The 26,690-nt window shown below is 52.5% G+C and overlaps 3 protein-coding genes across 3 annotated transcripts in view; 1 reads left to right on the top strand and 2 right to left on the bottom strand.

Moving 5' to 3' along the window:
• The first annotated feature begins 402 nt into the window (after positions 1 to 402).
• Positions 403 to 2,939, top strand: Skp2 (S-phase kinase-associated protein 2). The gene is made up of 6 exons (XM_029110646.1): positions 403 to 759; positions 1,225 to 1,442; positions 1,603 to 1,975; positions 2,106 to 2,276; positions 2,443 to 2,603; positions 2,765 to 2,939. The coding sequence occupies exons 1-6, from the start codon at positions 682 to 684 to the stop codon at positions 2,937 to 2,939; spliced, it is 1,176 nt and encodes a 391-aa protein (XP_028966479.1). The 5' UTR covers positions 403 to 681.
• A 3,107-nt stretch (positions 2,940 to 6,046) lies between these two features.
• The window catches only part of LOC100904403 (serine/threonine kinase SAD-1), a 29,544-nt gene continuing 8,900 nt past the window's right edge, over positions 6,047 to 26,690 (bottom strand). Inside the window, exons 2-13 of the mRNA XM_029110651.1 lie at positions 12,495 to 12,675; positions 11,232 to 11,372; positions 10,997 to 11,147; positions 10,233 to 10,301; positions 9,480 to 9,661; positions 9,159 to 9,323; positions 8,062 to 8,168; positions 7,739 to 7,862; positions 7,221 to 7,481; positions 6,897 to 7,111; positions 6,344 to 6,742; positions 6,047 to 6,243 (exon numbers count right to left, since the gene is read on the bottom strand). Of these exons, the coding sequence (XP_028966484.1) occupies positions 6,047 to 6,243; positions 6,344 to 6,742; positions 6,897 to 7,111; positions 7,221 to 7,481; positions 7,739 to 7,862; positions 8,062 to 8,168; positions 9,159 to 9,323; positions 9,480 to 9,661; positions 10,233 to 10,301; positions 10,997 to 11,147; positions 11,232 to 11,372; positions 12,495 to 12,559 (2,076 nt within the window). The 5' untranslated portion in view covers positions 12,560 to 12,675. The remainder of the gene's footprint in view (positions 6,244 to 6,343; positions 6,743 to 6,896; positions 7,112 to 7,220; positions 7,482 to 7,738; positions 7,863 to 8,061; positions 8,169 to 9,158; positions 9,324 to 9,479; positions 9,662 to 10,232; positions 10,302 to 10,996; positions 11,148 to 11,231; positions 11,373 to 12,494; positions 12,676 to 26,690) is intronic.
• On the bottom strand, positions 15,927 to 17,199 carry LOC108863790 (uncharacterized protein C6orf106 homolog). Its single transcript, XM_018638376.1, has one exon. It carries the CDS (start codon positions 17,193 to 17,195, stop codon positions 16,371 to 16,373), a length of 825 nt encoding a protein of 274 aa, XP_018493892.1. The 5' UTR covers positions 17,196 to 17,199; the 3' UTR covers positions 15,927 to 16,370.

Genomic DNA, 26,690 nt, shown 5'->3' on the forward strand with positions numbered 1-26,690 from the left:
ATATACCATTTGTCGTCGCCCCATTCGTCCTCCAGTAATTGAGGCCGCCGCTCGAGACGTCGACCGCATTAGCCGAATTCCAAACCCCTGTAGCAGCCCAGATGACTTCAGCGGGTGGACCAGCTGATCGATCTGAGTAGAGGGCGAGGCGGGCTAACGGTTTGAATGAATGGCGGCAAACAAGTTCCGTCTCCCTGGAAAAAGTAGAAATGTCATGAGAGAATGATGTCCCATACTCTCGGAGTTGGTCAGGATTCTGAGAACGTCACCGTGGCGCGATATATCCGAACCGGGTGGAATTCGGGGGAATTTGATTGTGTGTTTTGTGAGCCAAAGTTCGCCTGCTCGATTTACTGCTGCTCGCTCTCGTCAGAGGCGGGAAGAGCCTTGGCGCTCAAAGCCGTTGTGAAGCAGGTTTTACTTCGAGACGGTTGTGGAGATACCTTGCTCTCGTGCCCACTCCAGGGAAGAGGAGCTTCTGTGCTTACATTGAGACATAATCGTGTTTGTGGACTTGTCTAACTGACCAAACGTAGGGCTTGCCGGATCAGGGTTTCGACAAGAACTCGATAGCGCTGGAGTTCCAAGTTTTCCGGGAAAACTTCGATGGAGTTCTGACTCCGGATCGTGGTGGATCTGCGAGGAGTTGCTGCGAGAAGCTTCATTTCAACCTGCGTTTCCATGGTTCACTGTCCGCCAATGTTAACCTCCGAGAACAACCTTCGATACGCCATATCAGACCTCTTTTCCGAACCCGCGGTAAGTCGGAACTTCGCAGCCCGGCGCCCCTTCCCTAGCTCAGACCGGACTGGCGGCACGGAATTCATGGAGCCTATTCCCGTATCCAGTATCCTTGCATGGAAAACCGCACGAAAACGGCAGCGATACTCCGAGAGATCTCGAAGGTGTCAGTTAGGCGGCAAAATGTGGCGCCATCTCGGGCAGCGACCCATCCGACAGAGGGCATCGAGAATCTTCCAGGTGGTCAACTACCGGGATTATCTCATTATGCTCGCATGATCGGAGCCTCATCGAATAACATGCAGAGCTCTCTGTTTTACTCTTCGCCGTTTTCTGTTGTTTCTATCATTCGAAACAACACCAGCACCTCTCAAGACCGCTCAGCCGCTTCCCGTGGTTCAATTCGCAACGTCCGCCACCCCCGCCCGACCCTGACTCGAGCCCTGGTCGTAGATCGAGCTCTAAATAGTCTTTCCCCCTCAGGAGAAACGTCCTGCATTGGCCCCGACGCGTCAGCTGCTCTCCCGCAAACGCAAGTTCAACTTGACGTTCAGCTCTCCCCACGATGAGCCCCGTGCGACTTCGAAGCACAATAATTTCAAGATCTTGCCGGACGAGGTTTTGCTCAAGATTTTCGGGTACCTGAGCCGGAAAGATCTGAGAGCATGTATGCTGGTCAGCAGACGCTTCAAACGAGTGGCGTAAGTTCTTTCACCCGGCATCAATATGTACCAAGGAGAAGAGCAGAGCCAGAGACGACGAACGCTAGCTCGGTATTATTATATATTCGTCGCAGAAACCGTCGGTTTATCTTATAGCTGAGTGTTCGGCCTCGGATTTCTGAGCTCGCTATGATTTCAGATGCGACTCCGAATTATGGCACAGTGTTGGTTACAACCGGGGGAAGTTTGCAGAGAAGGCTTTACTCCTCGAAGTCATGCGGGGCACGAAAATGCTCTGCAGTGCTTGTGCTTCGTCCCGCTTCCACCTGACGAAGCCTGTGCAACTCCCTCGACTACAATTGCAATTTGTTGATCTCACAAATGCCGTAGTTTCCCACTACCTCTTGACGGGCCTCCTCCAAGCTTGCGATCAGCTAAAAGGCCTATCGTTAGAGAATCAAGCCTTGAGCGATGAGGTGTGTGAAGCCATAGGTCGAAACAAGAACTTAGTCACTCTGAATTTGTGCATGGTGTCGGGATTGACCTTGGAGGGCGTGAATCACATCCTGAAGGTTAGTGGACGTTGAATCTGTGCCATGAGCATATCGGGGAGCATATGTACAATGCATTCGAGTTCAGGACCATGAAGGATCAGACTGCTTTCGCTGTGCATCGATTAACTCCTTTCGCAATCGCCTCCAGGGCTGCCGTCGTCTCAACAGTTTCAATGTAGCCTGGTCAACAATGGAGAAAGAAAGTCTGGCGCAATTGGTAGGCGCCCTACCGGTCACTCTCAAGGAGCTGAATATAGCTGGATATACTGATTATCTACAGGACAATCACGTCGCGAAGTTATGTGACAGCTCTCCCGATGTGAGTGGAGCAGCTGCGGCCCGGAAATCCTTACCTGGACATACCCCGTGTCATTTTTGCAAGCATGAAAGCTCATTTTATTCACAATCGTCTGTTCTTTCAATCGATCTCCCCTGATATCATCCGCTACGGCACGATCCTCAAGCGTTCCTCTTCTCTCCGACAGTTGGAGTTGCTCTGCATCTCGGATAATCGGACGCTGTCGCCCAAAACGGTTATCACAATATCTGAGAAGCTGCACAATTTACGCCACCTTGACCTGTCGAGATGCCACCAGTTGTTTTGGCCGGAGTTCGTCTTCCCGTTGAAGAAGTTGACGAAATTCGAGTAAGCCTGTCGACGAATTCATTCGGTGTCACTTTCTGCTCTCCGTATCAGGCGGAGGACTTCGCAACCGCTCCAGCGGCAGCGGCTCTGATCCGAGTTGATCACATCCCGTCAAGGTTCTTCTCAGTGGCACAATGTCCTCACGTCGCCTTACTTTACAGACATCTGTCATGTTACGGATTCCCCGAAGAACGCTATGTCGAAGAGATCCGAGCAATCTTTCCCAAATTCAAAGTGAACGAGGCGCACTTCCGGAACCTGTCAAGCATAGCAAGACCACAGCCCTCTTATGGCGCGGACATCAAGTCTCTCTGGGGGGTCCCGATGAGATGCTGACTTCGTTAGGGGGAATTACGGGAATTGAATATTTTTCTCCTAATAGACTGGAAAAGCGATGCGCTTTTAGAGATTTCTCTTGGCTGACAGTAGCTCATGAGGATTTCGTTGGATCGATCGTTGTGTTTTCCCGATTAGTGCTCGTCGAGCCAGCTGCTAGATAAATTCGATTCCTCCGGAAATCTGCTCAATCCTGGAAAAGAAAGTGCACCGAGGAGAATCGCGGGCGAGAGAGAACTGGAGTGAATCAGTCTTCATACGACAACCTTCTCGCCTCACTCTAGCGAAGCCTCTCATGATTCGACAAAACTCTCTCTTGTTCTCGGAAAGAGGGATTTACTTTATGATCCGGATCTCACGACTCATGATGAGGGGAGGTAGAGGGCGTCATTATGGGAGGCGCTGGGAATGTTTTGTTATTAGTCAAATCCCATGTATAAAGGACCGAATGTGGATATAGGATTAATCCACCTTCGTGTCAGACGCAGGTCCAGCGAGAAAGCGTCCCCTAGCCTGAACTCGTTCGAGGGATTCATGCCCGAAGAGATGTCTCTGGGTCATCGGACGAGCTTATGGAAAGAAATAAAGTTCTACAAGAAGCCCTGGGCAGTGATTTTATATGGAGTATACTAAAAGCAGGAATGAGAACATAATCGAGCGATTAGCGGCTTTATTCGTCTCTCTGCAGTTTGTTGATGTAATCTCCATAGGCCTCTCCATTACGTGGACTTCGATTTGCTTTGATTTCCCTCAATTCTCGATCACCATCTTCCTTTGCTCCTGAATCACAATTGGTTTCTACGGCTCATCCTCGGAATCAATGTTTATCGAGAACATAATAGGTCGGTCTGTTTTGAGGGAGCCGACGTTATTCCATCGTCATAGGTACGCGCGTCCAAGCCCTGGCGTTCCACGTCACCATCGAAAAGGATTCCATGGACTTACCGCCGCGTAAAGACTCATTGCATTGACTTACTGTTCGATCCCAAAGGTTTTCTCCCTACAAGCTGAATTATCCATGGATTCCGAAATTTCACGCTCAGAATGCTGATCTATCATGCTTCAAAATTAGGATTTCCCCTATAACAGGGGTTTGATTTTCATCAAGTCGAATCTTATCTCTGGAACGATTTCCCGGCTCCGCCTCTCGTGGACTTCCCATTCCCTCCTTGCATACAATGGATGCCCTCGTTCGTTACATTGGCTGATCATCACGGTAGTGAGAGACGATACCAAGGGCTCGGATTCTCGAGCTCCAGACACTCGTCCCGAAATTTTTGAAGAATTTTACGATTCGGTGGGGTTTGCAGGATGCTCGAATCAGTTCCGAAAGAAAAATTACCCCGTCTGCCGTCAGTCTCCGGAGGTATCGTGTGCAGATTTGCTGCTTCTCCACTAAATCTCGCCTGTACGTCCGTCGTTTAATAAGTTGTGTTATTTACAAGTTTCCAGAGCAGAACGATACCAAAACTTTCCAGCCGCCGTCCGTATGGGGCGAGAGGACATCAAAATCGTCTTTGGACTATTTAAGCGATCGACGATCTCAACCGAATGTGTGAGTTTATTTCCATGTCAATTTTGAAGGTGTGTAGCCTGGTTCTCGAGTTGATTGAACTCTGTCATTTTCTGTGGTCACGTAGAGCTGATTGCGTTCAGTTATCATTGGATGGGTTCCACTCATCATTTTCAGGGCTTGTCTTGGTGCATAGAATTACACAATGTGACCGAGCCCGTCCTGATGTACCTTCCCCACGTTCTCGGCCTCAACAAAATCAGATCCAGCCCCTGCGATCCAGGTCCCTCTGTTTCCCGCAGAGGGCCCCCAGCACTCGCTTCGCTGTGGAATAGAGTTCACCTCCATGATGGGGGCTTGAGATTTGCTTGGACTTTGAAAACACTCTCTTCATTGCGGAGTCGTCCCGTCCTCAGATATTTTTCCTCACGAGAGCCGCCCGGGGCCAATCGATTGCTCGCGTAATTTTCGTATCAGCGAACCTACGAGCAAGAGAACTTCACACGGAGTAGGTCATCAATGTCAGATGTGCATTCGGCGACGCCGCGGACGCTCAGCCGCAGGAGTATCCTCCGTGATTCCTCGTATGTCCCGAATGAGGCCGGCTGGCTGGCTGGATGGATGAAGCTGAGGCTCCAAACTCCCGGATTCTCTTTGCGCGTCGTCGAACACGCCCACTCTACAATGTGTCCCCAGACACGGTACTCAGGATGAGAGCCGAAACTTCTGTCATCAGTCCGAAGTGGAAAATCTCACCCATCAGCCGAGGGCGGCTCTGATCCTTGGAGAGACTAGGTAATTTATTTCCCGGCCGAAGGTCACTCTCGCTTCTGTGGCGGTTGCCGACCGTTTTTCTTCTCAACCAATCAATCTCTAGACGTATGAACGAGACCTATTCCCTTCGAGATCTACGACCGGATTCTTGGTAAGACTTTTCCTTAGCTGCGAGTCGCATTTTATGACTCCTGCATTTTCTTGCGCATGGAGGGTACGTGGGGATGTTGAATAGAAGCCGTGTGCTCTCTTGTCGCTGCATTTCCGTGTGAGAATCCCAATTCGTAATCGTCTTCTCTTCGCTCTGCTTCTAGTGGATATGTCTGTTATATACTTTTTATGAACAGAATCAGCCATTAAGGCCACGAAATCCTCTAGTGCGGAGAGAGGAGCTGGAAACTTAGTTTCATCCTTCCGTTCCCCTAATATGTACAACGGTTAGTGTCGTCTTGCTTCTGAGCATACGAGTCTCGATCGCGTAATCTACGACTTGTCCATTTGTGAGTTTCCGTGAGATAAGATTCACCGACTTTCACTGGCTGCTTCCTTCTTGTTGCTCCTTTCGGTTTGCCTCCTCGTGTCCGAGAATTACATTTCTCCTAGGCATCAAATCAATCAGTGGCTTGCTCGGCCGATCGATACTTTCTGAGCATAGGGGGAATGGGGGGGGGATCTCCCAGAAACCACAGGCACTGTCAGGCGGTCCTCACAGTTCGCGCTGTCTCGTTTCGTTGACCTTGGCTTCACATTGGCTTCTCTCTGATTCCGCGGGGGAATCTCTGACTGGCCCACTGCAGAGTCTGTGGTTCCTTTGGCTGTGTCACACGTCATCGCGGGAACTGTAGCTCGAACGACGAGTGTTGAGTGGCGGAATATGTACAACGGGCTCCTGGTCGGACTTGCAGCGGGACAGGTGTCGGGGTGAAGCCCCCGACGGACTGCCCACAGGGAGGGTGTACTTCGAGACACAACTCTCGACAGGGACAGATACTCCTAGAGGATCGCATGACGGCGGACCTGCAATGGGAACCACTCCCCTTAAGAAAAAGCATCCTGCCTAGATTCTGCAGAGGTTGCAGGTCAGGAAGAGGGGGGGGAGGCGTCGAACGGTACTGACCGATGTCTTCTGTATACGATGAACTGTCGCTGAGATCAGATGAGTTGTTGCTGGCACGGTTAAGGTGAATGGGCGTCGCTCCAGACGTTACGGGATGACCTCCGGTTATGAGGCCTTGAATGTGCTCCGTGATTCTCTTGAAACGCCGCACAGATCCGGAGACGAGGGTGAAAGTGATGACGAAACTCGTCGGCTCCACGTCTGTCGAGTGGCCTCCGACGACGGATTCCGTCTCTTGCGGCAGGAGATCAACGTTGAAGCGAACGTTCCTCTGGAAGTGCGAGGCAGGACTCGAACGGGAGGAGGAGTGGCCGCGTTTGTACTCCACGCGGAACGAAGTCGGCGACACAACGCTGTGCGAGAGGTCCGACACCGAAAGGAACGCGTGAATCAGGTCGGCTAGAAAGGAAGAGCAGTCGGCGAATTCGGAAAACATGCCCTTTCGGAGGAATAATCGTCCCGTGGAAAATAATTATTGGAATTATTATTCCTTGCTCAAGATCACAAAGCAGTGTCCAGCGTGGGGGAATCATCGGTCAAAACTATCGCTCACCTTTGAGCGAGCTGAGCTGACGGTTCTGGATAACGATTGTGGTCCGACTGTCCTCCGCTGAAGTGGCGCTCCTCTTCCGCTCTCCCATAAGCGGGGAGCCTGCAGTCATTGGGGTCAGGAAGCCACCAAACCACGACCTCTTCGAGAGTTCGGGAGAGGATTCTGGCGTCAAACCTCCAGAGGGTGGTTGTGCTATTTTACTTCTCCGATGGAACCTAGAGACGGGAATGAAGTTCGAAGAGCGTCCACCACGTTTTTCGGAACGAATGAGTATATTGGGATCGTTGATCGAAGAAATCGCGGAATGCTCTCGCTCGAGCTCACCTAGGGGATCCCATAAGGAACGAGTTTTTGATTGTGTTATGGATTCGGTTCCGCCAGTACGGTGTACCGGGTGAACCGGGTGGCGTTGCGCCCTTGTTGAGCTCGTGCGGATGACCCAGAGACGCATGGCCCAGTAGAGGCGAATGAGCATGTCCATTGTTCTGTTGATCGTGGAGAATTCGCGGAGAATTGCATCGGTTCGAAGGTGAGAGCTGAGGTGACATCCCCGTCAGCGACGTCGTTGAGCTTCGCCGTGATCCCCTGAAACGCCAGATCACCAGGTCAGCCCCAATATCGTTCCCTTCCGCATCGCTGAAAGCTTATGGGGGAAGAGACAGGCACAGAGATGGACAATCAGACGGACGGATAGGTAAAACACATGGACGACCAGTTATCTATGGGGCCTGATAAGCGGGAGGGGCGCCTGTCGATCAGGCAATAACTTGTAATTGGATGAGGGCGGGATAGATGTCCGTAACGATGGTCGCTTATGCGATCTTCGGTCGATGGAGTCTTACATGGCGGCTGGGAAATATCTTCTGCCTGTGACAGGAGACCCTTCACTGAGCAGCATGTTCTCGTAACAGCCGTTTATTCGCGAGTATGCGGGCGCCTGGTCGACGCGTTTCCGAGGGGGATCTGCTGCAAAAAAGAACAAGAGGGATGGCTCTCAGATGATGCCGCCGTCAAGCACTCCACAATGTTTACACAGGAATCATTGGCAAATATCGGTGGCGGGCTCATCTCTGGGGAGGGAGCTCCCGCAGGAACGCGTCGTCCCCCGATCCTCGTTGGGAACACACGGTCGGCTGAGGCTCGGAAATGAAAACACGATCCTCACCTGATTCAGATCGATTCCGTATAATAACTTCTGTTTCGTCTTCGTACGCCGGCCGTCGGTTTTTCCGATCTAGTAGCAGAAAATATATAACTTTTTCGTTGTTGTGACTGCAAGGGAAACGCGTTTATTAATGTCGGTCTGGCTATTTACTCGGTCCGCAAATAAAACGCTGGCCTGTTGTGCCCTCTTGACACACCCACCCACCACCGACTACCACCACCACCCACCGGCGCGAACTGACGGCTACTATCCTTAAGGGGCAGAAGGAGAGAGCGCGAGAGTCTGTCGACCGCTCAAGATAGCGTTCGACGATAACTAAGCGTCGGTATACGGTGTTACCCTCCAAATAACACCTTCTCTTATTACGCTTCTATGTTACCCCACTATGAACTGAACAACAGGCCCGAAAAGGGGCTAGGTACAATTGGATTTCGTCGGACCAACTGCACACCAACATCTGCTGCAAGAAGTTGCGGGACGCAGAGCGAGAGGACGACGACAGGGATCGGAGGGAGTCTCCGATCGACCAAGAATACGAGAATGAACGAGCTCCGATGCGAAGCACGAGAGTTATAAAGAGCTTGCAAGCATTACTTGTTGTCGCATTCGACACCAGGGACTCAGTAAACATGCTGCACAGACACACACACACACATATGTCCAATGTGCTGATTGTGTCCCGAGGATTATCGGATAAGACCCCTTCGGTCGATGCAGCTTGTAAACGAGGGGAAATCCATTTGTGAACGAATCAGTGCAACTGCGACACCAGCCATTGTGACCGACAACGATTTCGACGGCGACTGTATTTGACAATGACGTTTCTGAACCTCAGCGAGGAAGGTTGTCGAAGCCCATAGCCCTCGCGCACGACCCAAGAGGAACTCAATAGTATTACCCGGCGACGACGCTCGACGACGATGTTCCCCGATTCCGGGGCATTCGGATAATCCGGGTTTGCCGAGCATTTATCCATATCTCCCCTCCCTTCGACAGGTATGGTCGCATCTCGCAGGATGGGGGAACATCGTTGAAGGTCGGTGCGGTATTCTCTGTGCTGGAATCGCAGAGTGACTGAATCCTATTTATCCACTCACCACGGGGAGAGCAACTCGTTGACGAGTTTATTACGGTCTTTGAAGCAGCCTAAGGAGGACATACATCCGAGGACGTCGGGGTCGAGATCCTCGGATGAAGGCACAATATGCGTTTGCACCATTTCTTTCATTGGCAGCTCGTTCTCCAACTCCACCTTGCTGCCTCTGCGGAGGAACGAACGGGGCTTAGCTGGAGCTCGCTCGAATTTGAGAAGGGTCTCCGACGGACAGTCGTCTCCCGGCAGGCATATTCAACGTAAGTTGATCAGAATCGATATCGAGGGGAGGAAATTAGTTCCGTCCGTTGTCCACGAGACTTACGCTGTGACCCACGGGTGTCGCATGATTTGAGCGAGTGAGAATCGCTTCTCAGGGCTCACGTGAATCATAGAACGGAGCAGATCCTGGCAGTCGGGCGACACGAAGTGCGGGATGTGAAAAACACCCCGCTTTACCTTCTCGAGCAGCTGACGAAGGTTGTCATCGTCGAACGGCAGGGCACCCTGTGAACGGGGACAAGAGCAGTGTAAACAAACTCAATTCTATCAATTCGCTAATGATGTTCAAGTCGTGGCTGATAGCGGCAATCAATGGGATCGAGCACACGGTGTCTGTCGAGCACTCGCATAGACTCGAATCGTAACACCGCGAGCATCGGGAGGTAGATCTTTTTCGGTTCGATGCTAGTGACCAGCCGGGGAGCAAATAGCACGAGAGGCGCTCCGCCGTCAGGCAGGCACGCGGCCGAGTGGGAAAACGGACGAGCAAGAGTTCGCTTGATGGGGTGCTTGATGAGAGCCCTGATGCCTGATAGCGGCAGGAGCGTGTAATTAGCTGAATAGGGAGATTCTGTTCGGCGAGCTCCTTTCCCCGTCTGTCTGTCTGTCTGACGGTATTTCCCTCAGAGAAAAGCAGCCGCAGGATGTGGCAGTCAGAGGATGGGCAAGAGAGTGAGGGAGAGGAGGAGAACGAGGGGCAAGCACCCTGGTGGGGAGAGCTAGTAAGTCGGGAAACAGCTGAGATGCCTACGAGGAGTAATATGAGCGCTTTTATAATTGTTTCGCCTTCACTCACCACCAGCAGGGCGTAGAGGATAACTCCGCAACTCCAAACATCGGCTTTCCGACCGTCGTATTTATCCCCCTAGAATGGAGGGGGCATTGATTAGAAAAAGGTTTTCACCTGAATCCGCGAGGACATAACAGGACGGTAACAGGAGACATCATATGGTGATCTCAGGGACATCGATTGTATCGATATCACAACGGTGTCCCGCGTGATTGAATCCCGCATCTCGGCCATCTATTCTGGGAGCTAGGGTCGCGTGGCGCTTATACCAATACCCTGATGAACGCGCGCTAGTCAATTAGGCCCGTGGGCTAAGCACGGAGATGGGTGAGAGAAAGATGTGTCGGCTTTCGGTGGAACCCGTTTTCACACGATTCAACAAGAGACTGAACAGTCGACCCCATTAGGAAAGGAGGATTACATTAGACTGGGAGGGAGTTTCAATTTTGAAGTTGCATTCCTAACAAGTCATGAATATTCCAACTCGAACGCCCTTCCATGCTCCTCTCGTGAGAGCTCCCGCCTCCCTCCCGTTCGGAGGGAACCCCTCGTCTACGAAAGCATCTCTCGTAGCCCTGGGGAGACATTACTATCACATTCTTGTCAGATTGTATTAGTAAGCGCACTGCGTTAGAAATTCTTGGAAGGGTTCCTCCGACTAGGGAACTCGGACGCATGTGAACGTCGATACCTTCCGCTTCTCCATAGCTCATGGCGGGCCCCGGAGCTCCTCAACAACGGAAGAATTTCCTGAGGAGAGAGCGACTTACCCTGATAACTTCAGGACATGCGTAGTGAGGCGAACCGCAGGACGTTTCCAGCATGGAACCATCCATTTGCAACGATGCCATACCGAAATCGGCAATTTTGATATTGTTCTTCTCGTCCAGCAATAGGTTTTCGGGTTTCAAGTCTCGATGGCTTGGGGAACAAGACGGAGTCAGCGGTCTGTGGTCGGCAACGAACGATGCTATCTTCCCAAAGTGCAAACCTTGAAAAACTCACCAAATAGAATGCGAATGGCAGAAATCCAAAGCGGAGATGATCTGCCGAAAGAAGCGCCTGGCTTCCTTCGGCGTGAGGCGGCCCTTTTTCACCAAGTAGTCGAAAAGCTCTCCCCCAGAAACATGTTCCAAGATAAGGTATCTGGAATAAGAAAAGGGAAACATAAGGAAATTGACTTGATTCGACTGTTCCTCCCATGTTCTACACTACTTCGAATCGAAGAAGTCGATCTTCTTGGGGCAAAGCTCATGCTACTATTTGGAGCAGGTGCTTCATTGACTCTCGACAGGGAGGACCCAGATGACTCCCAGCGGCGAATTCTCTGAAGCAGCCCTTGTCCTGCCTCGCTCCGGCACGGCTGCTGACAATTCAAATCAGCTAATCTTCCCAAACGCGGAACTTCCTCGCCGACCCAAAATCTGATGCATTAACAACGACACGGGCGAGCAGCCATCCTCGTAAGAAGGAAAAAAGACAGAGAGCGGTATTTCAGTAGAATGGAGGAGGTGTAAGCGGGGCGTCCGATGGCGAATGGATGCTCCGAAGGTTTTGATCCGCGACTTTTCGTCTCCGGATAAGGACGGTCGAGCCCTTCTTCAATCTCGTTGTCCGACGTTGAGGTAATATGCACGAACTAATGCATAATCCTCTTACTTCCCCTCGCATGCTTCTTCTTCTCCAGCCGTCTCTTCGGGCGACACGGCGAAAAACTTGAAAGACTCTCTTTGAGGATCGAGAACTTCCCACTCCTCTTGAGCTACTTCAGCCGCTAATCTCTATCATCGGCGATCGCTCTGCTTTATTCCGATCGCAGACCTAGGAGCCATTCTCCCGCTTAACCCGCTTCAGGTAGCGAAAAAGTCAACACGAATCAGTCCTTAAGGTTCGTGAGCGTGATCCTTCACTCCACGCCCTTTTTTTCGAGGTAAGAGGGAAGCTGTTCCAACGTCCCCGGGAACGGGTTGGTTCACTGTGATTCGGTTGGGAGCGGAAATTCAAAAGAAGAATTCGTGAACGATTCCATGGTACGAATTACATCCGATACGCAGGACTCTCGAACCATCGGGATCACTCATTGGTCTACCGTCGCCGTCGTGAATAAGTGAGCGAGAAGGAGTTTTTCCGCATAGTGAATACTCCACTTGGTTGGACAGTTGCATTCGGACCAATAGTTATGTTAGTCGTGTGTCGGACTTGGAGCTCATTCGCGCTCCCTTTCATGCACTTCGACGTGTATACGGTTCTGCTCTCGTGGTTACTTACAGATACTTGGAATTCTCGTAGACGTCGTAGAGACCGAGAACGTGAGGATGTTCGATGAGCTTCATAATGGCGATTTCGCGTTCTACCTTTTGTAAAACACTTTCCGAAAGCTTCTCACGATTGATGATCTTTATCGCCACCTTTTTGCCGGAAACGCAGTGTACGCCCGTTTTAACGAGACCTGAAAAGACGCGAATCGTATTGGTTATCATCCTTAAACCGATTCTAGATAGATGCATGACTGTCGCTCCAGCTTAAGGAAGGTCCGCGGGGGTTCGAGATCGACGGATCTGTATCGCTTTGAGTGTCGGACGAAGTCATGAGTTTGGCATGGCTCTCGTTAGCGGTCGGATATACCCAAAACAGGTATCTAGATTGGTGGCTCGTAGGGTCGCCACATTGTGGCAGCAAACTTTGTTCAGTGGACGACTCGTTATCTCGCGAGCGAAAGATAGTGGTCTAGTTGATAGGCATTGCGCGTTTCCTCGGAGGAAAGGAAGGAAGGAAAGCAAGAATGGGATTCCTATGGACAATTCAATTAGAGCTCATCGAGCCGCTGACCGGTTAGCTGGCCAACAACGATCCAGTTTGCTCGCTGGCTCGGCCGGCCGTGTGCTTCATCGGTCACTCGGTCGGCTGGGAATGCCCCAGGTGATGTCCTCCTCCCTCGATGGTTAGCCTGTCCGAACGCCGAGTGTGAGGATGTGAGTCACATTTCGAACAACAGCAGCAGCGGCGAGGGATAGTCTACAGGAAGGAAATAGCACCGCCAGCATCACTCCGGCCAGCAGCAGGAAAACGCGCTCCCGCTGACCACCGGGGCGAGCCTCGAGACGGGCTCACCCCTTTTATGAGTCTTTGTGTACTTTCTCTGAGCTCGTCTTCGCTTCACTGCGAGCTCATTCGCGAGTTCGCGTCGTCAGTATTCGGCACACGATGGTGCGTGCCACGCCGAGAGTCATGAGAGTTGGGGCGATCCCGTCAGAGAACTTTACAGTGCGCTTCCAATTTAGCAAAGATTTTGAATATCATGTGCCTAATTATTGTATATTTTGTGACGGAAGATTTAGAGAATAGTATCAATTCCAATCATGTATCCGGGGATCTATTGGGATATTCTACATGCGTATCCGTCCGAGACGAGTGAGCTGCCGCATGAAAAACTCCATCAGAGAACACTCAGACTCCCCGCTCCCTGGGACGCGGAGGAGTTTCCTGTGAGCGTCTCCCTCCGAAAAAGCTCCCAACCCAATTCAGAATTCACATCTTCATTTGAATTACAATTTCAGGATTTTCATCGAGAGACCGCGGGGAGAACGCATGTGACGACAGGATTTTCGCTCGTTCCGGCGTTTCGCGATGCTCTTGGCGATCCCACGATGGAGGCGACGAGTCCGCCACTCCAACTGGAAACGTGCCAGCCGAGCAAAGAGCGAGTGGAGTAGAGTACGAAACCAAATTCTTCTCGCCGAACCGCATACCGAGAGGCAACAATCGGAATTCTATCCGATCTTGATCGGAATATTTCTTGGGCCGATCGGGGAGCTCGGTTCGAGCGCGACTCCGGCATTTCAAGATCTCACACATGTAAACTGCGACGAGCCGCTTCGGTGGCATCGGTGGAATCATCCGCTCGGTCGGGGACTCCGTCCTGATCAGAAGCCGCCTGTGCGGCCGACGAGAAACTGACGTACGACTCGGAGCGACTCAGGAATGAGCTGAGTGCTTCATATGATGTCGATCGGGAAGAAAAATTACCTTCCGTTTTTTTCCCGTTCCGAGAAGGCTTTCGCTCCTAAAATAGTGTACTCTGTACACACTCAGTCTTGCCGATGCTTGTGGATTGCAATGTACATAATGCAAGCGCTTGTTCGTCGAGTCTTTTCCTCTCCTGGCGGGGAACGAATGTTTCGCCGTGCGTAGGAATTATGGTTTCAAGTCACGATTCCTTCATGGCGAAAATCTGCTTACAACAACCCTAGCGAACTACCATTCGCTCTTCGAATCGGTTGTTGTCTGTCGTTACGATTCGCATTCTTCAGCGGAGTCGTCGCGCGAGATGGATCCGCGCCTCCGGAACAGCGTAGCCACCTGTTCCGGAATCTATGTTCATATACTGCGCCAGGCCCACCGAAGACCGCGTCGGAAGCTGCGAAAGCTGCGCTTCTACGAAGCAGGGCGTGTATGTCAAAGCGAAGACCCGTCCCCTCCGACAGACGGGACGCGATGAGCCCCGGCGGGCAAGAAATAAAAAGAGACAGCACGTAGTCGAGTCCATCCGCGGACTGTTCCTCACGAACTGGGAAACAGTCACATAGATTTTGCGTCGATATGCGTCCCGCGATGGATGCGAGACCACTTGGCCGCCCGTCGTTGGTTGAAGTGCATGAGGTCGTTGTCTACAGTTTCGCCTCCAGACCGCAGCTCCAATCAGCTGGCTAAGCCAGCCTCATCGTCGTCGTGCCAAGCGCCGCCATTACCGTCGCTGAGGCTGCTCCCACGTCTGCCCCGAGAAGGAAGTCCCGTTACTGGGTCATAAAATGTGATGAGAGTTTCTCGAGGAGCCTCCAGAGTTGACAATTTAAAAATAGCCCGTGCTGCTCTCGTCGTCGACACAGACGCTGCCGAGTTGGAGCATGCCAGAGCTTGATTACAGCAATGAGCTCACATCTCTTCGCGGCTCTTTCCGAGCGGACCCCTGAGCCCGATCCGGGAACATCGTTGCGAAGCTCGAGAGCTCCTCGTTTCTTCAGGAGTCGTCGACAGTGATCAAGAGACTTCCCAATTAGTGGAACACAGTATGGACGATAGCTCTTGCTGATGAGGATCGATCATTGATCTTGAGGGGTGAACCGCAGTCGTATTTATACATTCCGGCGGCGACGAGGAAAATAATAATGCGTAATTCGCCTGACCGCTCAAACTGTGTGGAATGGACGCGTTGTCTCCGTAATTAGGTATACTCGCCGGTGACTAATCTCTTTGAATAGATAAGACAAGAAGACAAGCAATCGACTCAATGGAGTTTGGCCGTTCAACCATGCTTGCAGCAGGTCGAAAACCACAATTTGTCGGTAAGCGCGTAGTTTCGGAGAGTTTCCGAGAAAGACGGCCAGCTCCCGAATGTTCTCCGCATGGTATCCGTGGTTTTCCTAAAAATTCCCGGCCGTCAGTCTACATGGTCGCATCGTGACGAATACGAAGAAGGGTGACGAGCGATCGTCACGGCAATGCAGGACCAATCAATTGATGGATGCGATGGTTCGATTGTACCGAGTTGAGCGCCACGAGATCATCCAAGGAATCATGCCTCGAATCTTATCTCACTCTGTCTATTCAGGATGGAATCAGAAAAGATAATATAAGATATCCGGCACCAGCGAGTAGCAATCGGGGAAAAATTGGCTCCATATAGGTAAATTCAACATCGATTTTTATTTGGCTGATCGAGTGCCTGGCTCGCTCCTGATGAGGTCTCTGAGGTGGCACAAGTTGAGAACGAATTGTATGCAGCAACGACCAAGCCTAAAAGATGGAAGGATGGCTTCGAAGGTCTCCACTAACAAGCGCTCCTGAGTACTCTTTGCAGCGATCCTTCATCGGAGAACCACGATCACTTAGCGTAGGTGTATGTTCATCATATATATATTTAAATAAATGTATTCATATATATATATATATATTTGTATCGTCTCCAATACTGTACACAGCGTCCTCGATGCATTCGCTCAGCCCAAGTGTTCGTCAGCTTTCAATCTTTTTGTTGTTTCGTTTTTTTCTCATCTCCACTGAATTTTTTCCAAGCCGAGCCAATCGACCAAGTAGCCGAGCGACCAACTAGCTGACCGATCGAGTCTACTTAACACGTTTGTTTTTTCATTCACAAGCGTGACACGCGTCCATTTGTTGTGTAACAGCCATCACTCCTCCTTCTTGCACCTGTACCAAAATGAGAATTGAGTCCCCGAAAGGTCCTTGCGCATCGTGGAGTCTCCAATTGCTGAAGTAGCAACCAGGGTCGGAGGGGGAGCGTAGTCGAACAGAAACGTCGATTTCTTCATTGGGCGATACCATCTGATTTATACGGACGTCTTCACCCTGTATATTGTAGCCTTCGACATATTTGAGCACGACGCCCTCGGGCCATGCGTGCAACCCGGTATTCCGTAACCGCCACGTCTTTATGAACGGCGTGTCCGGCGTCACGGCTTCTCCATTCCCGACGGTTCTGTCCTCGACAAGGGTCATGAAGCGCGCAGGAAGGTTGACCTCCCACGACTGGTTGGTGCCGTCAGGTTGTGAGATGCATCCGACGAAGGTATTTTGTAAAGCTTGTGAATTTTGTAGCTGATTGAGTTGCCCCTGCATTTCTGGTAGCTGCTGCGGCTCTGACTGTTGTTGTTGTTGCTGCTGCTGCTGCTCCTGCTGTTGTTGTTGTTGGGCTTGGTTGCCAGCAACTTGACTTGCGAGATCGTAGTACGTCCAAACGGCAGCCTCGAGGTTCCAATTGTTCATGTCGAGGAAAAAGGTGCTCTCCATGGTGGACAGTCCGTTGGTGAGCTGCTGCATCTTCGAAATGAGTACATCGCGATCGGTTGTTCCCAATCGGGAGAACTCCTGTAGGAGGTTGTTGCAGTCTGAATCGACGTCTCCCGAATTCGTCGTGGTCGACGTAGGAGCCGTGGCGTCGTCGATTTCCATTACGTGTTTTTGTCTCTCTTCGTTGTACGTTGTCTCGAGTCGAATAGCAATAACGATGTCGTACGGAGGAATGCACGACGTCACGATGGGGGAAGAGCGGATTCAAGACGGGACGGCAGACAGGCGAACAGGGTAGCTCTCGGCCAGCCCCTCAGTCAGACGATTCGCCAGACAGTAGACAGCCGGTCAGTCAGTCCGTCAGTCGGTCAGTCAGCCAGTCGATCAGACAGACAGGAATGCAAGCACGGTTTGGACGCAGAGTTTCCCCGATGCGGATATGCAAGGACCAACGGAACTTCGCTGAACTTGCTCCGATTGTCAAGCGACCGATTTGTCCAACACTTGAGCACTATTAGTGAGGAAACGTGCTCCAACTTTACTCAAACTCAATCAGCTGATCTTCGATGCTGTGCTTTTTGCGACATTTTGTCTCCTCAAACAGCAGCGTTCTGTCGATTATTAAAGCTCGGAACGCTGTTTCGGAGACGCCACGCTTGAATTTAGTGGCGGGCATTCTATCACCAGACGCGTTCAGCGCTCGTCGGCGTCGAAATTTCGCTTGGTACACTTCACGTGTTCACTTATCGTGATACGAGTCATCGCATTGACATAGCCTTGACGTAGCTGCGTGCGGAGGGAGCGAAAGCCCCGAGCCCGAGTTGACTCGCGCCTGCGCAGACGGAGCAGAGCGTGGAGACCCCCATCGTGGCGGCGAGGCGACCGATCCACGGAGCGGCCAACTTACCCAGCTCTGCTTGCTTCAGCCGAGCCCATATACAGTACCCGTACCCAGACGGACGAACGGTCGAGCGGGCGGACGGTGGAGGCGGCAGCAGCGGCGGCGGCGGGAGCAGCCGATGGGGTGTTGAGGCAACAAAATGTGGCTCGCTTGCGCTCAGGAGAAGGGCGAGGGAATCAAAATTGGGACAAAGGGACCAAAACGGGCTACCCGTCTCGCTACCGAGCCCCCAACCCCGCCGGGTGGAGTGAGCAGCGGAGGGCTCGGTGTTCGGGACTCGGAACCGGATGTAGCTTTATCTGCTGTAGAGAAGGAAAAGACCGCAAGTCGCTCACCAACCGAAAAATTCAGAGGCTTTTGTTGGTGCCCCTGCTGGTTGTGGTCGCAAATTTGGTGGGCTCTGAAATTGACTCCACTCAGCGATCGAACGAGAAATCTCGAGACACCCAAGAGCGATATCAATCCAAGAGGGTTTATTTATCATCATGGAAGACCAGAACCGCAGGGAGCGCTCTCCGTTCGAGAGGGTGGATGAAAGAACGAACGAACAAGTCTTTTGAGTATTGATTCTCCCAAACGGATCTGCGCTTCAATCGTTTCTCTCCGGATGCATTCTCTCCGCGCTGGAAATCTCGCGACGTCACTGCTCCTCTACCATACGCAGTAACACGTGCAGTTTTTGTAAAACGGGGTAGGAAACTTTCGGGGCAGAAAAAAGAGGGAGTTTCCCTCGACAGATGGCGGACGTCAGCCAACGTTCTCCCTGATTCCAGCCTCCTGTGAGCTCGCGTACTCGTCTGGCTCCGAGCGGAGTCGCCTGCAAGCTTTCACTGTATGATATAAGCCTTGTTACCCATTGATTTTGCAACTTTTCTCAGCCGATATTATGCAATAAATCAGCTGATAATAGCAACGGCAGCCAGAAGCGAAGCTTTTCGCTCAATCACTCAATCCCAAATTGATATTGCGTGAAAAATTGGCGTCGATTCCCGGCCTCGCTCCGCTATCCCACGAATCGAATCATTCCTCCGGGAGTGCACGCTGCAGGTGGAAAAATAAGCGCCGACACGGAACAAATCGGTACGCTGTACTCAGGGAGGAACTCTGACAAAGGCTATCTTCTCGTGTGTATAAAAGTCGTCGGATACGAGACGCAAAAGACCGTACGTTAGAGTCACTATGCTTCCGAATTGATAGAACAGCTGTTCCAACATCGGCGTGCGCGGGTATCGAGAGCGTTCTCAGCGAGAAATCGATGGGCGTCCCCAAATTCATGATCCTCGAGGTGAGATGGTGTCGGTGAAGCCGCTCATCATCCGAGTAAGTGATTCTCGAGGAAGCCATCGGTTCGGATGGCTCCCTCCAATTCACTCCCCACCATCTCTGGCGGGATTTTCAAAAGCGGAATTAGAGCGGTTTCTTTCTCTTCGGACGAAAGACGGGAAGAGTTTTGTCGATTCGACGACCTGGGGTAAGACCGAGCGGGCCGTAAGAGAGGAGCGTTTCCGAGTGCGGTCACAAGCGCCAACGCTATTGCTACTCGGTCAAGACGCTCGGTCGGTTGCTTGGTTGGTCGGTCGGTTGGTTGGTTGCCCGCTCGTTCGGCCGGCGGAGGCAGTGAGGCGAGACACTAACGCAAGGATTCGCTTCGGATTATTGTAAGCTCTCAACTGACAAGTCAAGTGGCACACCCATCTGCCGCACGGTCGCAACTGCGCATACAAGCGACCTGCACGTTTCAATACGTCTATCGAGAACTGACTCACACAGCTGAAGGGTGCCCTACCCCCTTCGGACGGTCCCTCCGCATGATCTCACGACCGTGCAGGATCCGGACAATGCCGTCCGCATGAGCGAAAAGGAAAGCCGTAGGGTCTGGAATTCGTCATAGAGACACATGCCTCCAATCCCGGAGGAACGCTGCCTAGCCCCATAAACCGCGATCGACTCTACTTAAAAATGCGGTCCTCTGGAGGCTTCGACACTTGTCGACTCTGCGCGTGTGGAAATAGAATTCTTCGAATCCACCAGCTACGTCTGTAGCGCGAGCCAACGAATCTCATTCCAATTGTTGCACCCGTTTCTGCTGGCGAATGCAGCAGAACGACGAGTGATCTGGACACTACATGAATCATGCTAACGCGGAGATGCGTCTTGTTTTCGATTTTTCGCCAGCTTTTCGATTTTTCGATCCGTCGAGTCGAGCTAGCGCTTCGATGTCGATGCTGCTCTCGGCCGCGGCAATCAGTCGGCGGAAGTTGAAACTCTGGAGCCACCTTGCTCACGATCCGCAAGGCTCTTCGATGCGAACGCCGACAAGGCCACCGCGTCTCTTAGAAATTTCGCGATTATATCCTATGTTAATGTGAATCGGAGTATGGGGTGAGACCGAGGCGGCGAAAAACCTCTGACGGGGACGCTATATTCACTCTGATTGACTCGAATGAGCACAGGATCACTTTGACTGATCTTCGTCACGGGCATCATCAAAGAAAAACGATCGAGGCTGAATGTGGATATTCACAAGGAGATCATTCTGCGATTAGAGAGTCAACGAACTCGAAAAGCCTGAAGAACGATGGCTTTCCCGGGACGACGGAAGATTCCTAAGCATCAGTATGTACGTACATTAGGGTTGTAAGGGTCGCCTCCGCATAGGGCTCTGCCTCGAATGCGAGATGAGCCGTCGGTCGCCATCGTCGTCATAGTTCATGCTGTCGGAGGAGTCTGGGGAGTCCATTGATTAACGGAGAACGCGGAGAAAATAAATCAGATGGCGACAAATTACGTCATCGCAGCGGCGCGTTGCTCGAGGGGTGGGTACGTGTACGATGGGATGCTGGTACATTCAAGCTAATACACCACTGGGATTGCCCTCTCGATCGCAGTCCACGCTGCCCTACCGGGAGGGTGTCGGACGGGCGGGCGGGACGAACGGATGGTCGGCCGGCCGATCGATAAGTCCGGCTCGTGGCCATTTGTGGCCGCGTCTCAATGTGCGCGGATCTCATGAAGAGATCCGTTGGCCGGAAAATTGGAGCCGTTGTAGCGAACGTGTGGCATTCCGAACGCGTAGGAGCAATCTTATCGAGCAATGCGCCACGCTCGGCGATAACTCGCGCCGTTCTTCGCGACTCATTATTAGTATCACCATCGTCATTATCTTTCCCGAAGCTATTAATGAGGCTCGGCTTACGCGGCAGCAGCGCAAGCATTCGGAAAGGTCAGAGGAACGTCATGCCTCCAGAAATATACAGTTTCTCGAACCGAGAGATTAGGTGTTGAGGTTTACTGTCGGGCGCCCCATGAGCGGGTTGTTTTCCACAGTCCGCTGAGCGCTGCTCCGACAAAGGAGGCGACAGCTTGCTCGTGTTATTCATGAAAAGCGGGAGGCGGGAGGACGAGTCCGTTTGAATGTGTTGTTTGACAATACGAGTGCAAAGCGAACGGAATTATCATTCTAGTTACCGAGCTCGCTCGGATGTGGGGACCTTCGCTCCCGGCGCGAGTCGCGATTGGAACCTTCCGCGCTCAGATAGACCATCTGCTAATTCGTGTATCGCGATGAGGCCGAGGTCGAAGAGTCACCTGTAGATACCGATGGCCTGAAGATGGGTAGCGCAATCTCCGTTCTGGTTACGCCGCAGTTCGGTCTTCGGTCGAGATCTAGATAATGATTTTCGCGAACTCAGTTGTGCTCCCTGGACGACGCGAGGCGTGCGAGATCTGCCGCATGCGGTATCTAATCGCCCGCAACAGCGCTCCTCTCTCTCGCTTGGGAGGGACTCGAAACGAGGCAAGAGGATCAAATTCAGAATTTCGGGCTCGCTGCTTGTGAGTGAAGATCTTTTGGAACGGTTTCCCCGTCTCAAGAAAGAGCCTCCTTTTTGTGAGATCCTCGTTCGGCCCTCAGTTTTATTCCCATATGCTCGGAGGTCAATGACGATGTTCCCTTTTTGTTCTCGTGCCAGAGTCCGCTTCATCACTGGGGCAAGCAGTGACGACGAAACTGTCCCATCAGAAAGGACCGGACAAGGGTCAAGGCTTCGGGATACCTCGGAGCGCAGTAGGGGGACATTGAATCACTCGGGCTGGCAGCTCGCTCGGGCTGGAGTATCACCAAGGAGTCGGAGAGCGTCTGTTTGTACAGTCGGCTCACAAGCGAAGGAGCGTCAAAGGACTTGATGGAGGCGCTCTTCGAGGATAAAAATACCCCTTAATCAAGTTTGCAAACCTTCGGACCGGATACCAACTCTAGCGGAAAGTCAACGACGATGATGATTACGTCGAAGACGACGACAAGGAAGATGATTATACCCGATGCGTATCATCGTGATCATCGCCATCGACAGAATAACGTCTGGGCGAGGTCTTCTCCTGACCTAGTCGGAGAATCCTCTCTCGAAACCCCTCGATGGCACCGAAAGCCGAGCGAAGCAGGAACAACGAGCATCTCATTCGCAACTCTACGAAGAATGATGACGGCTACAGAGGAAGTTTCTGCGCAAGCATTATTCTCCTCGAAGCTGAGGCGATAAGCGGAGAGCTCTCTAGGTTGTCTCCGGATATGTGTCTTCCTGTCCCGTATCGGTCTCCCTGTCCCTGAATGTGTAACTTCCTCGTTCTTCGTCGATCTGAGCGAGCGAGCGAAGGAGCGACGTCGCGACGAGGGGCGCTCAGGACGAAAACGCGAGAGAATGACGACGAGCGCTACACGTTGAAGTCTACTTCATTCAACTCGTTGTCACACGACTCGTAAGTATGACATGTCATTTGAGAAAGAAAAAGAGTCGGATCCCTCTCGCGCCCCTGGAAAGGAATCGCCGGGAGGACGTGTGTCGCCAAATTGTCGACTTGTCAGTTACAGCTGCGGAGTGCGGTCGTCTGAAGTGTCGCCGAATTCATGTTTTTCCCCTCGTTCGCTCCCAAGTTCTCGACAACGAGCAACTCCCCGCTCCTGATGGTTTTCCCGCCGAGCTCCGAATTTCACGGAAAATTCGTCCCGCATACAAAAGTTCGGAAGCAGTGGTCGCGTCCTGTCCTCACGCATGGGGAGCATGCGAGCGTCCCGCGGAAATCTGATCGATTTGAGGCCGTCGCCGAAGCAGCCGGAGTAAGCAATCAGGGATCAGGATCCGGGGCTACCGATTTCGTTATTGCTACGCAGCGGGGGCGAGTCGGGGAGCTCACTGGTTTCTGGCAGATCGACAAAGGACCGCATACACCACCGGGCCGTTGGCCAATTAGAGCGGCCGGTAGCCAGTCAGTCAGTCGGCCAGCTATTCTTCCGTTTTCTCATATCCCCTACTTAGCGAGCCAGCCGACCGCTTGGTAGGCCCACTGACCGCCCGAGCGAGGGTCCGAGTAGGCGGTCGCCGCTGGATTCAGTCGGGCGAGGTGATCGCCGGCACCGGAAGACCTTCATCAAACGCCGGGATAGTCCCAGTCCCATCTTCCCTGGGCCCTTTTCCGTCCGCGTATCGTTCCGTCGGATTCTCTGGACTCGCTCACTTCTCGCAGGCAGTCGATCCACCACCTCGTTCGAGGATCCTCGCTCGCTCGGCATCCTGGTTCGTTTAGTTCTCGAACCGCTTGCCTGGACGATTCTTTGGCTACTCAGGACTCAGGAACAGCGACACGTCCGCTCTGAGATGGATTGGCTGTCACTGCAAGCAGCGGTAGAAACACAATTTAGCGACGGAATACGGGACACATGCTAGGTGTTGATCCAGGAACAAGCACGCTGGTGAGCGATACCGGTCTATCCACAGAGCGGGCGGGGGCGAAGAGGACGCCATGCCTCCAGACCAGCGACAGACAGCTGACCCGATCGATCGCTTCGGATACTACTCATCTCGTTTCGTCCCATCGGACCCACAGCTGACGGACTTGAGCCCCTTGGAGGTAAGTTCGACAAATTCTTCCCATGTCAGTTCTGTTGCCGTTTTCTTTTTTCCGGGGTTAGCTGAGGGTAGGGTCGGGTGACTATTGTGAGCACCTAAAGCTAAACGATTGACGTAGATTGTCGGTCGGAGTGTCGGCCCGTCGAACCGCTATTCAGCAGAACCATTAGGGATGAACGCGTTGAGTTAGGTCGGACGCTAATCCTCCCCCACGTCACCCTCTCTCCTGAGTGAGTCCACCGAAAACAACACTACCCTCGGTCGGAGCGTTTACGGTGGTGTTGCGGGAGCCGCGGCAACTTGCGGGGGGATTTGCTCCCGAATTCCGTGCTCCCAGAGGCGCTCCCACGCAGAGAGAGATCACTCTGCATGGGAGAAATGGGAGTAGCAAGCAGGCGGGGCCTTTGGGGAAACCATCACGTGGTTCGTGCAGGCGGTTCGGTCTGCCAATTCCGTCGCTCAGGTGCACTTCAATCAGCTGTTCGTTTTCTTCAAACAATGAGTAGCGGCATGAAGCTCCCCGGCCTATCTGAAGGGATCAGATCGTTCAGAGGGAGTGGCCTGCAGCTCGAGCTGTCGTAAACGATCAATGACTACCCGTGATGAGTCATCACAGTGTACGTGTAGTCGTTCGAACTAGGTAAGTCCCAGGTGAACGTTCTCCGACGTCGGATGCGTATCTCACGGTCAGAGGCCTCTGTAGTCTGTCTACGGGCATGCAACGATTCGCGCCTCGGCTCCTCTCAGTATCGAGCAGGTACATGGCTTTGAGGCAACACGAGCAGAAGATAGGACCTCGCCGTTGTTTCGTTGACGTGTTTAACTGAAGTGACGGAATAGACGACGGGACTTTGAGTGGCATTGACGGCCTCGAAAGCGGTGGAATTAGGAACCCCAAGTCCGAGAAAGCGCCATCATTCCTGACACTGAGCGGACGTTGAAAGAATAATCCTGCAGGAATAGAAAAACAATCCATTCAAGACTGATGGTATTTTTTTTCCTTCTATCCCGGTCATCCGCAACGATGAATCCCGGCGACTCTTGAGAGAGAAGCTCCTGTCGGTTTCCAACTCCGCGAGAGTCTCAATGGCATCGTCGCGCCGATGGGAGCGATGGGAGACCAATCTTCATTGCTTTCGATTAATGTCGATTCACACCACGGAGCAGAGAGGTAGTAGCGACCGACCGACCGACCGACAAACGGACCTGCTAGAGGATTTACCTCGTGGATGCTTAGTACTACAAGAACAACGAGAAGACGGTACGAGAGAATTGAACGAAAGCGGGGAGAAGAAGACCTCAGACCTGAGCTGATGGAGCGTACAAGCAGGTTGCGCGCATTTGAATAGAAGAAACGCCCCGTCGTTTAGGAATGAGGGAGACAGCTGTGTCGGTTTTTTCTCCGTTCTCCCTCTTCCTCATGGAACTCACTCGTCTGCTTGCTTGCTCGGTTGGTTGGTCCGGCAGGCGGGCGGGCGGGCTGCCGACCCGCTCGCTCGGCCGTCTTGCGGGTGCCAACGATACGACTGTGGGATCCCATGAAAAAGACAGAATCTACAGGAGATACAGAGCGATCGACGAACGAGAGGGAAACATTCAAAGCGCACGGCGACGAGCTCAGAGACCAGGCGAGTCGCCGATGGCTTTCTCAAAATGTCAAGCACGCCCCACTTCGAGCACCGCTGTGGGCAGGCGGGCGGGCGGGAACGCAGGCAGTCACTCAGTCAAACACGCGGCTTTGGAAATTCTCCCCACCGCAAGGCATCGTCATCGATACTGAACCGAGCTGAATGGTCCGTATTTGGCCAATCGCTTTGATCGTGGTGACTCTTGGGTGGGAGGGGGCAGGGGTCCCAATCGGAGACGAGTGGAAGAGAAAACAGATGATCTGAATTGGTGTTAGGGCCGCGTCGTGATTCGGATTGGATGAGCCGGAGGGGGAACAGGATCTTACGAACCTCTCTTCGAGCGAGCCGATGAGTTTGCTGCAGACCCTTTATCGTGCAGGAAAGTTCCGTCCGAATCCTCCCAAGCGACAAGATTCCGCTTCCGGTGGGACCCGCCTAGACTGCTCGAATCACGAGTGGAGAAGTCTCCCGTCAGACTGGCTTATGGGCCGGAGGAGCAAAATCGAATTATTTGAGACAGTCCCTGGCGAGGCCAGACTGCGGACAAGCTCGAACGCTCAATGAGGCACTTGGTTTTTATTTTTCGTTCGACGTCGACAGCCCCTCGTAGCTACAGAGTTGGAGCAATTATGTATTTCCAGATCCACGGAAGCTTCCCAGTCATCGTCCCGTCCACAGTTTTCTGATCTCTTCGCTCCATTTCGTGGAATCTCCGGAGCATGAATGCTTGCCTTCTGCGTCGCATCGGAACACGACTGAATGTTCGCTCGAAATAACACTGGTAAGCATGTGCGAGCATGAGCGGAAGAACTCGTGTTGCGAGACCTCACAGAACCATGTGTACGCTCCATACACGCTCATGCATACAGACGTATTTGCGTAGCGACGATCCCTATTCGAAGACGGCGCGGCGCCAGGCACGACGGGAAACCCGATCCACGATCTCATTCAGCGAGTTCATGTTTTTATGCACCGAGCATAAAGTTCGCTTTTCTAGAGGAGCCCAGTCCGAATCCCGGGGCCACAGCTGATGAGCAGATCAGATCGCGCGTTCGATGAAGCAGATCGGTCGCAGAAACGCCGGGATCGGATGTTCCGTTTTAATCGAGAGGGAGCTGGCGCAGGATTCGGTCTCCCGGGGAAGCCAATCGTGACGCGGTACGTTCATAATCGCCAGCAAAACTTCGCCGAGGGAGCCGTAGCCCATCGAGCGACGCCTAATAGG

The sequence above is a fragment of the Galendromus occidentalis genome, unplaced genomic scaffold (assembly GCF_000255335.2).
Source record: "Galendromus occidentalis unplaced genomic scaffold, Mocc_1.1 scf7180000076944, whole genome shotgun sequence".
Classification (NCBI taxonomy): domain Eukaryota; kingdom Metazoa; phylum Arthropoda; class Arachnida; order Mesostigmata; family Phytoseiidae; genus Galendromus; species Galendromus occidentalis.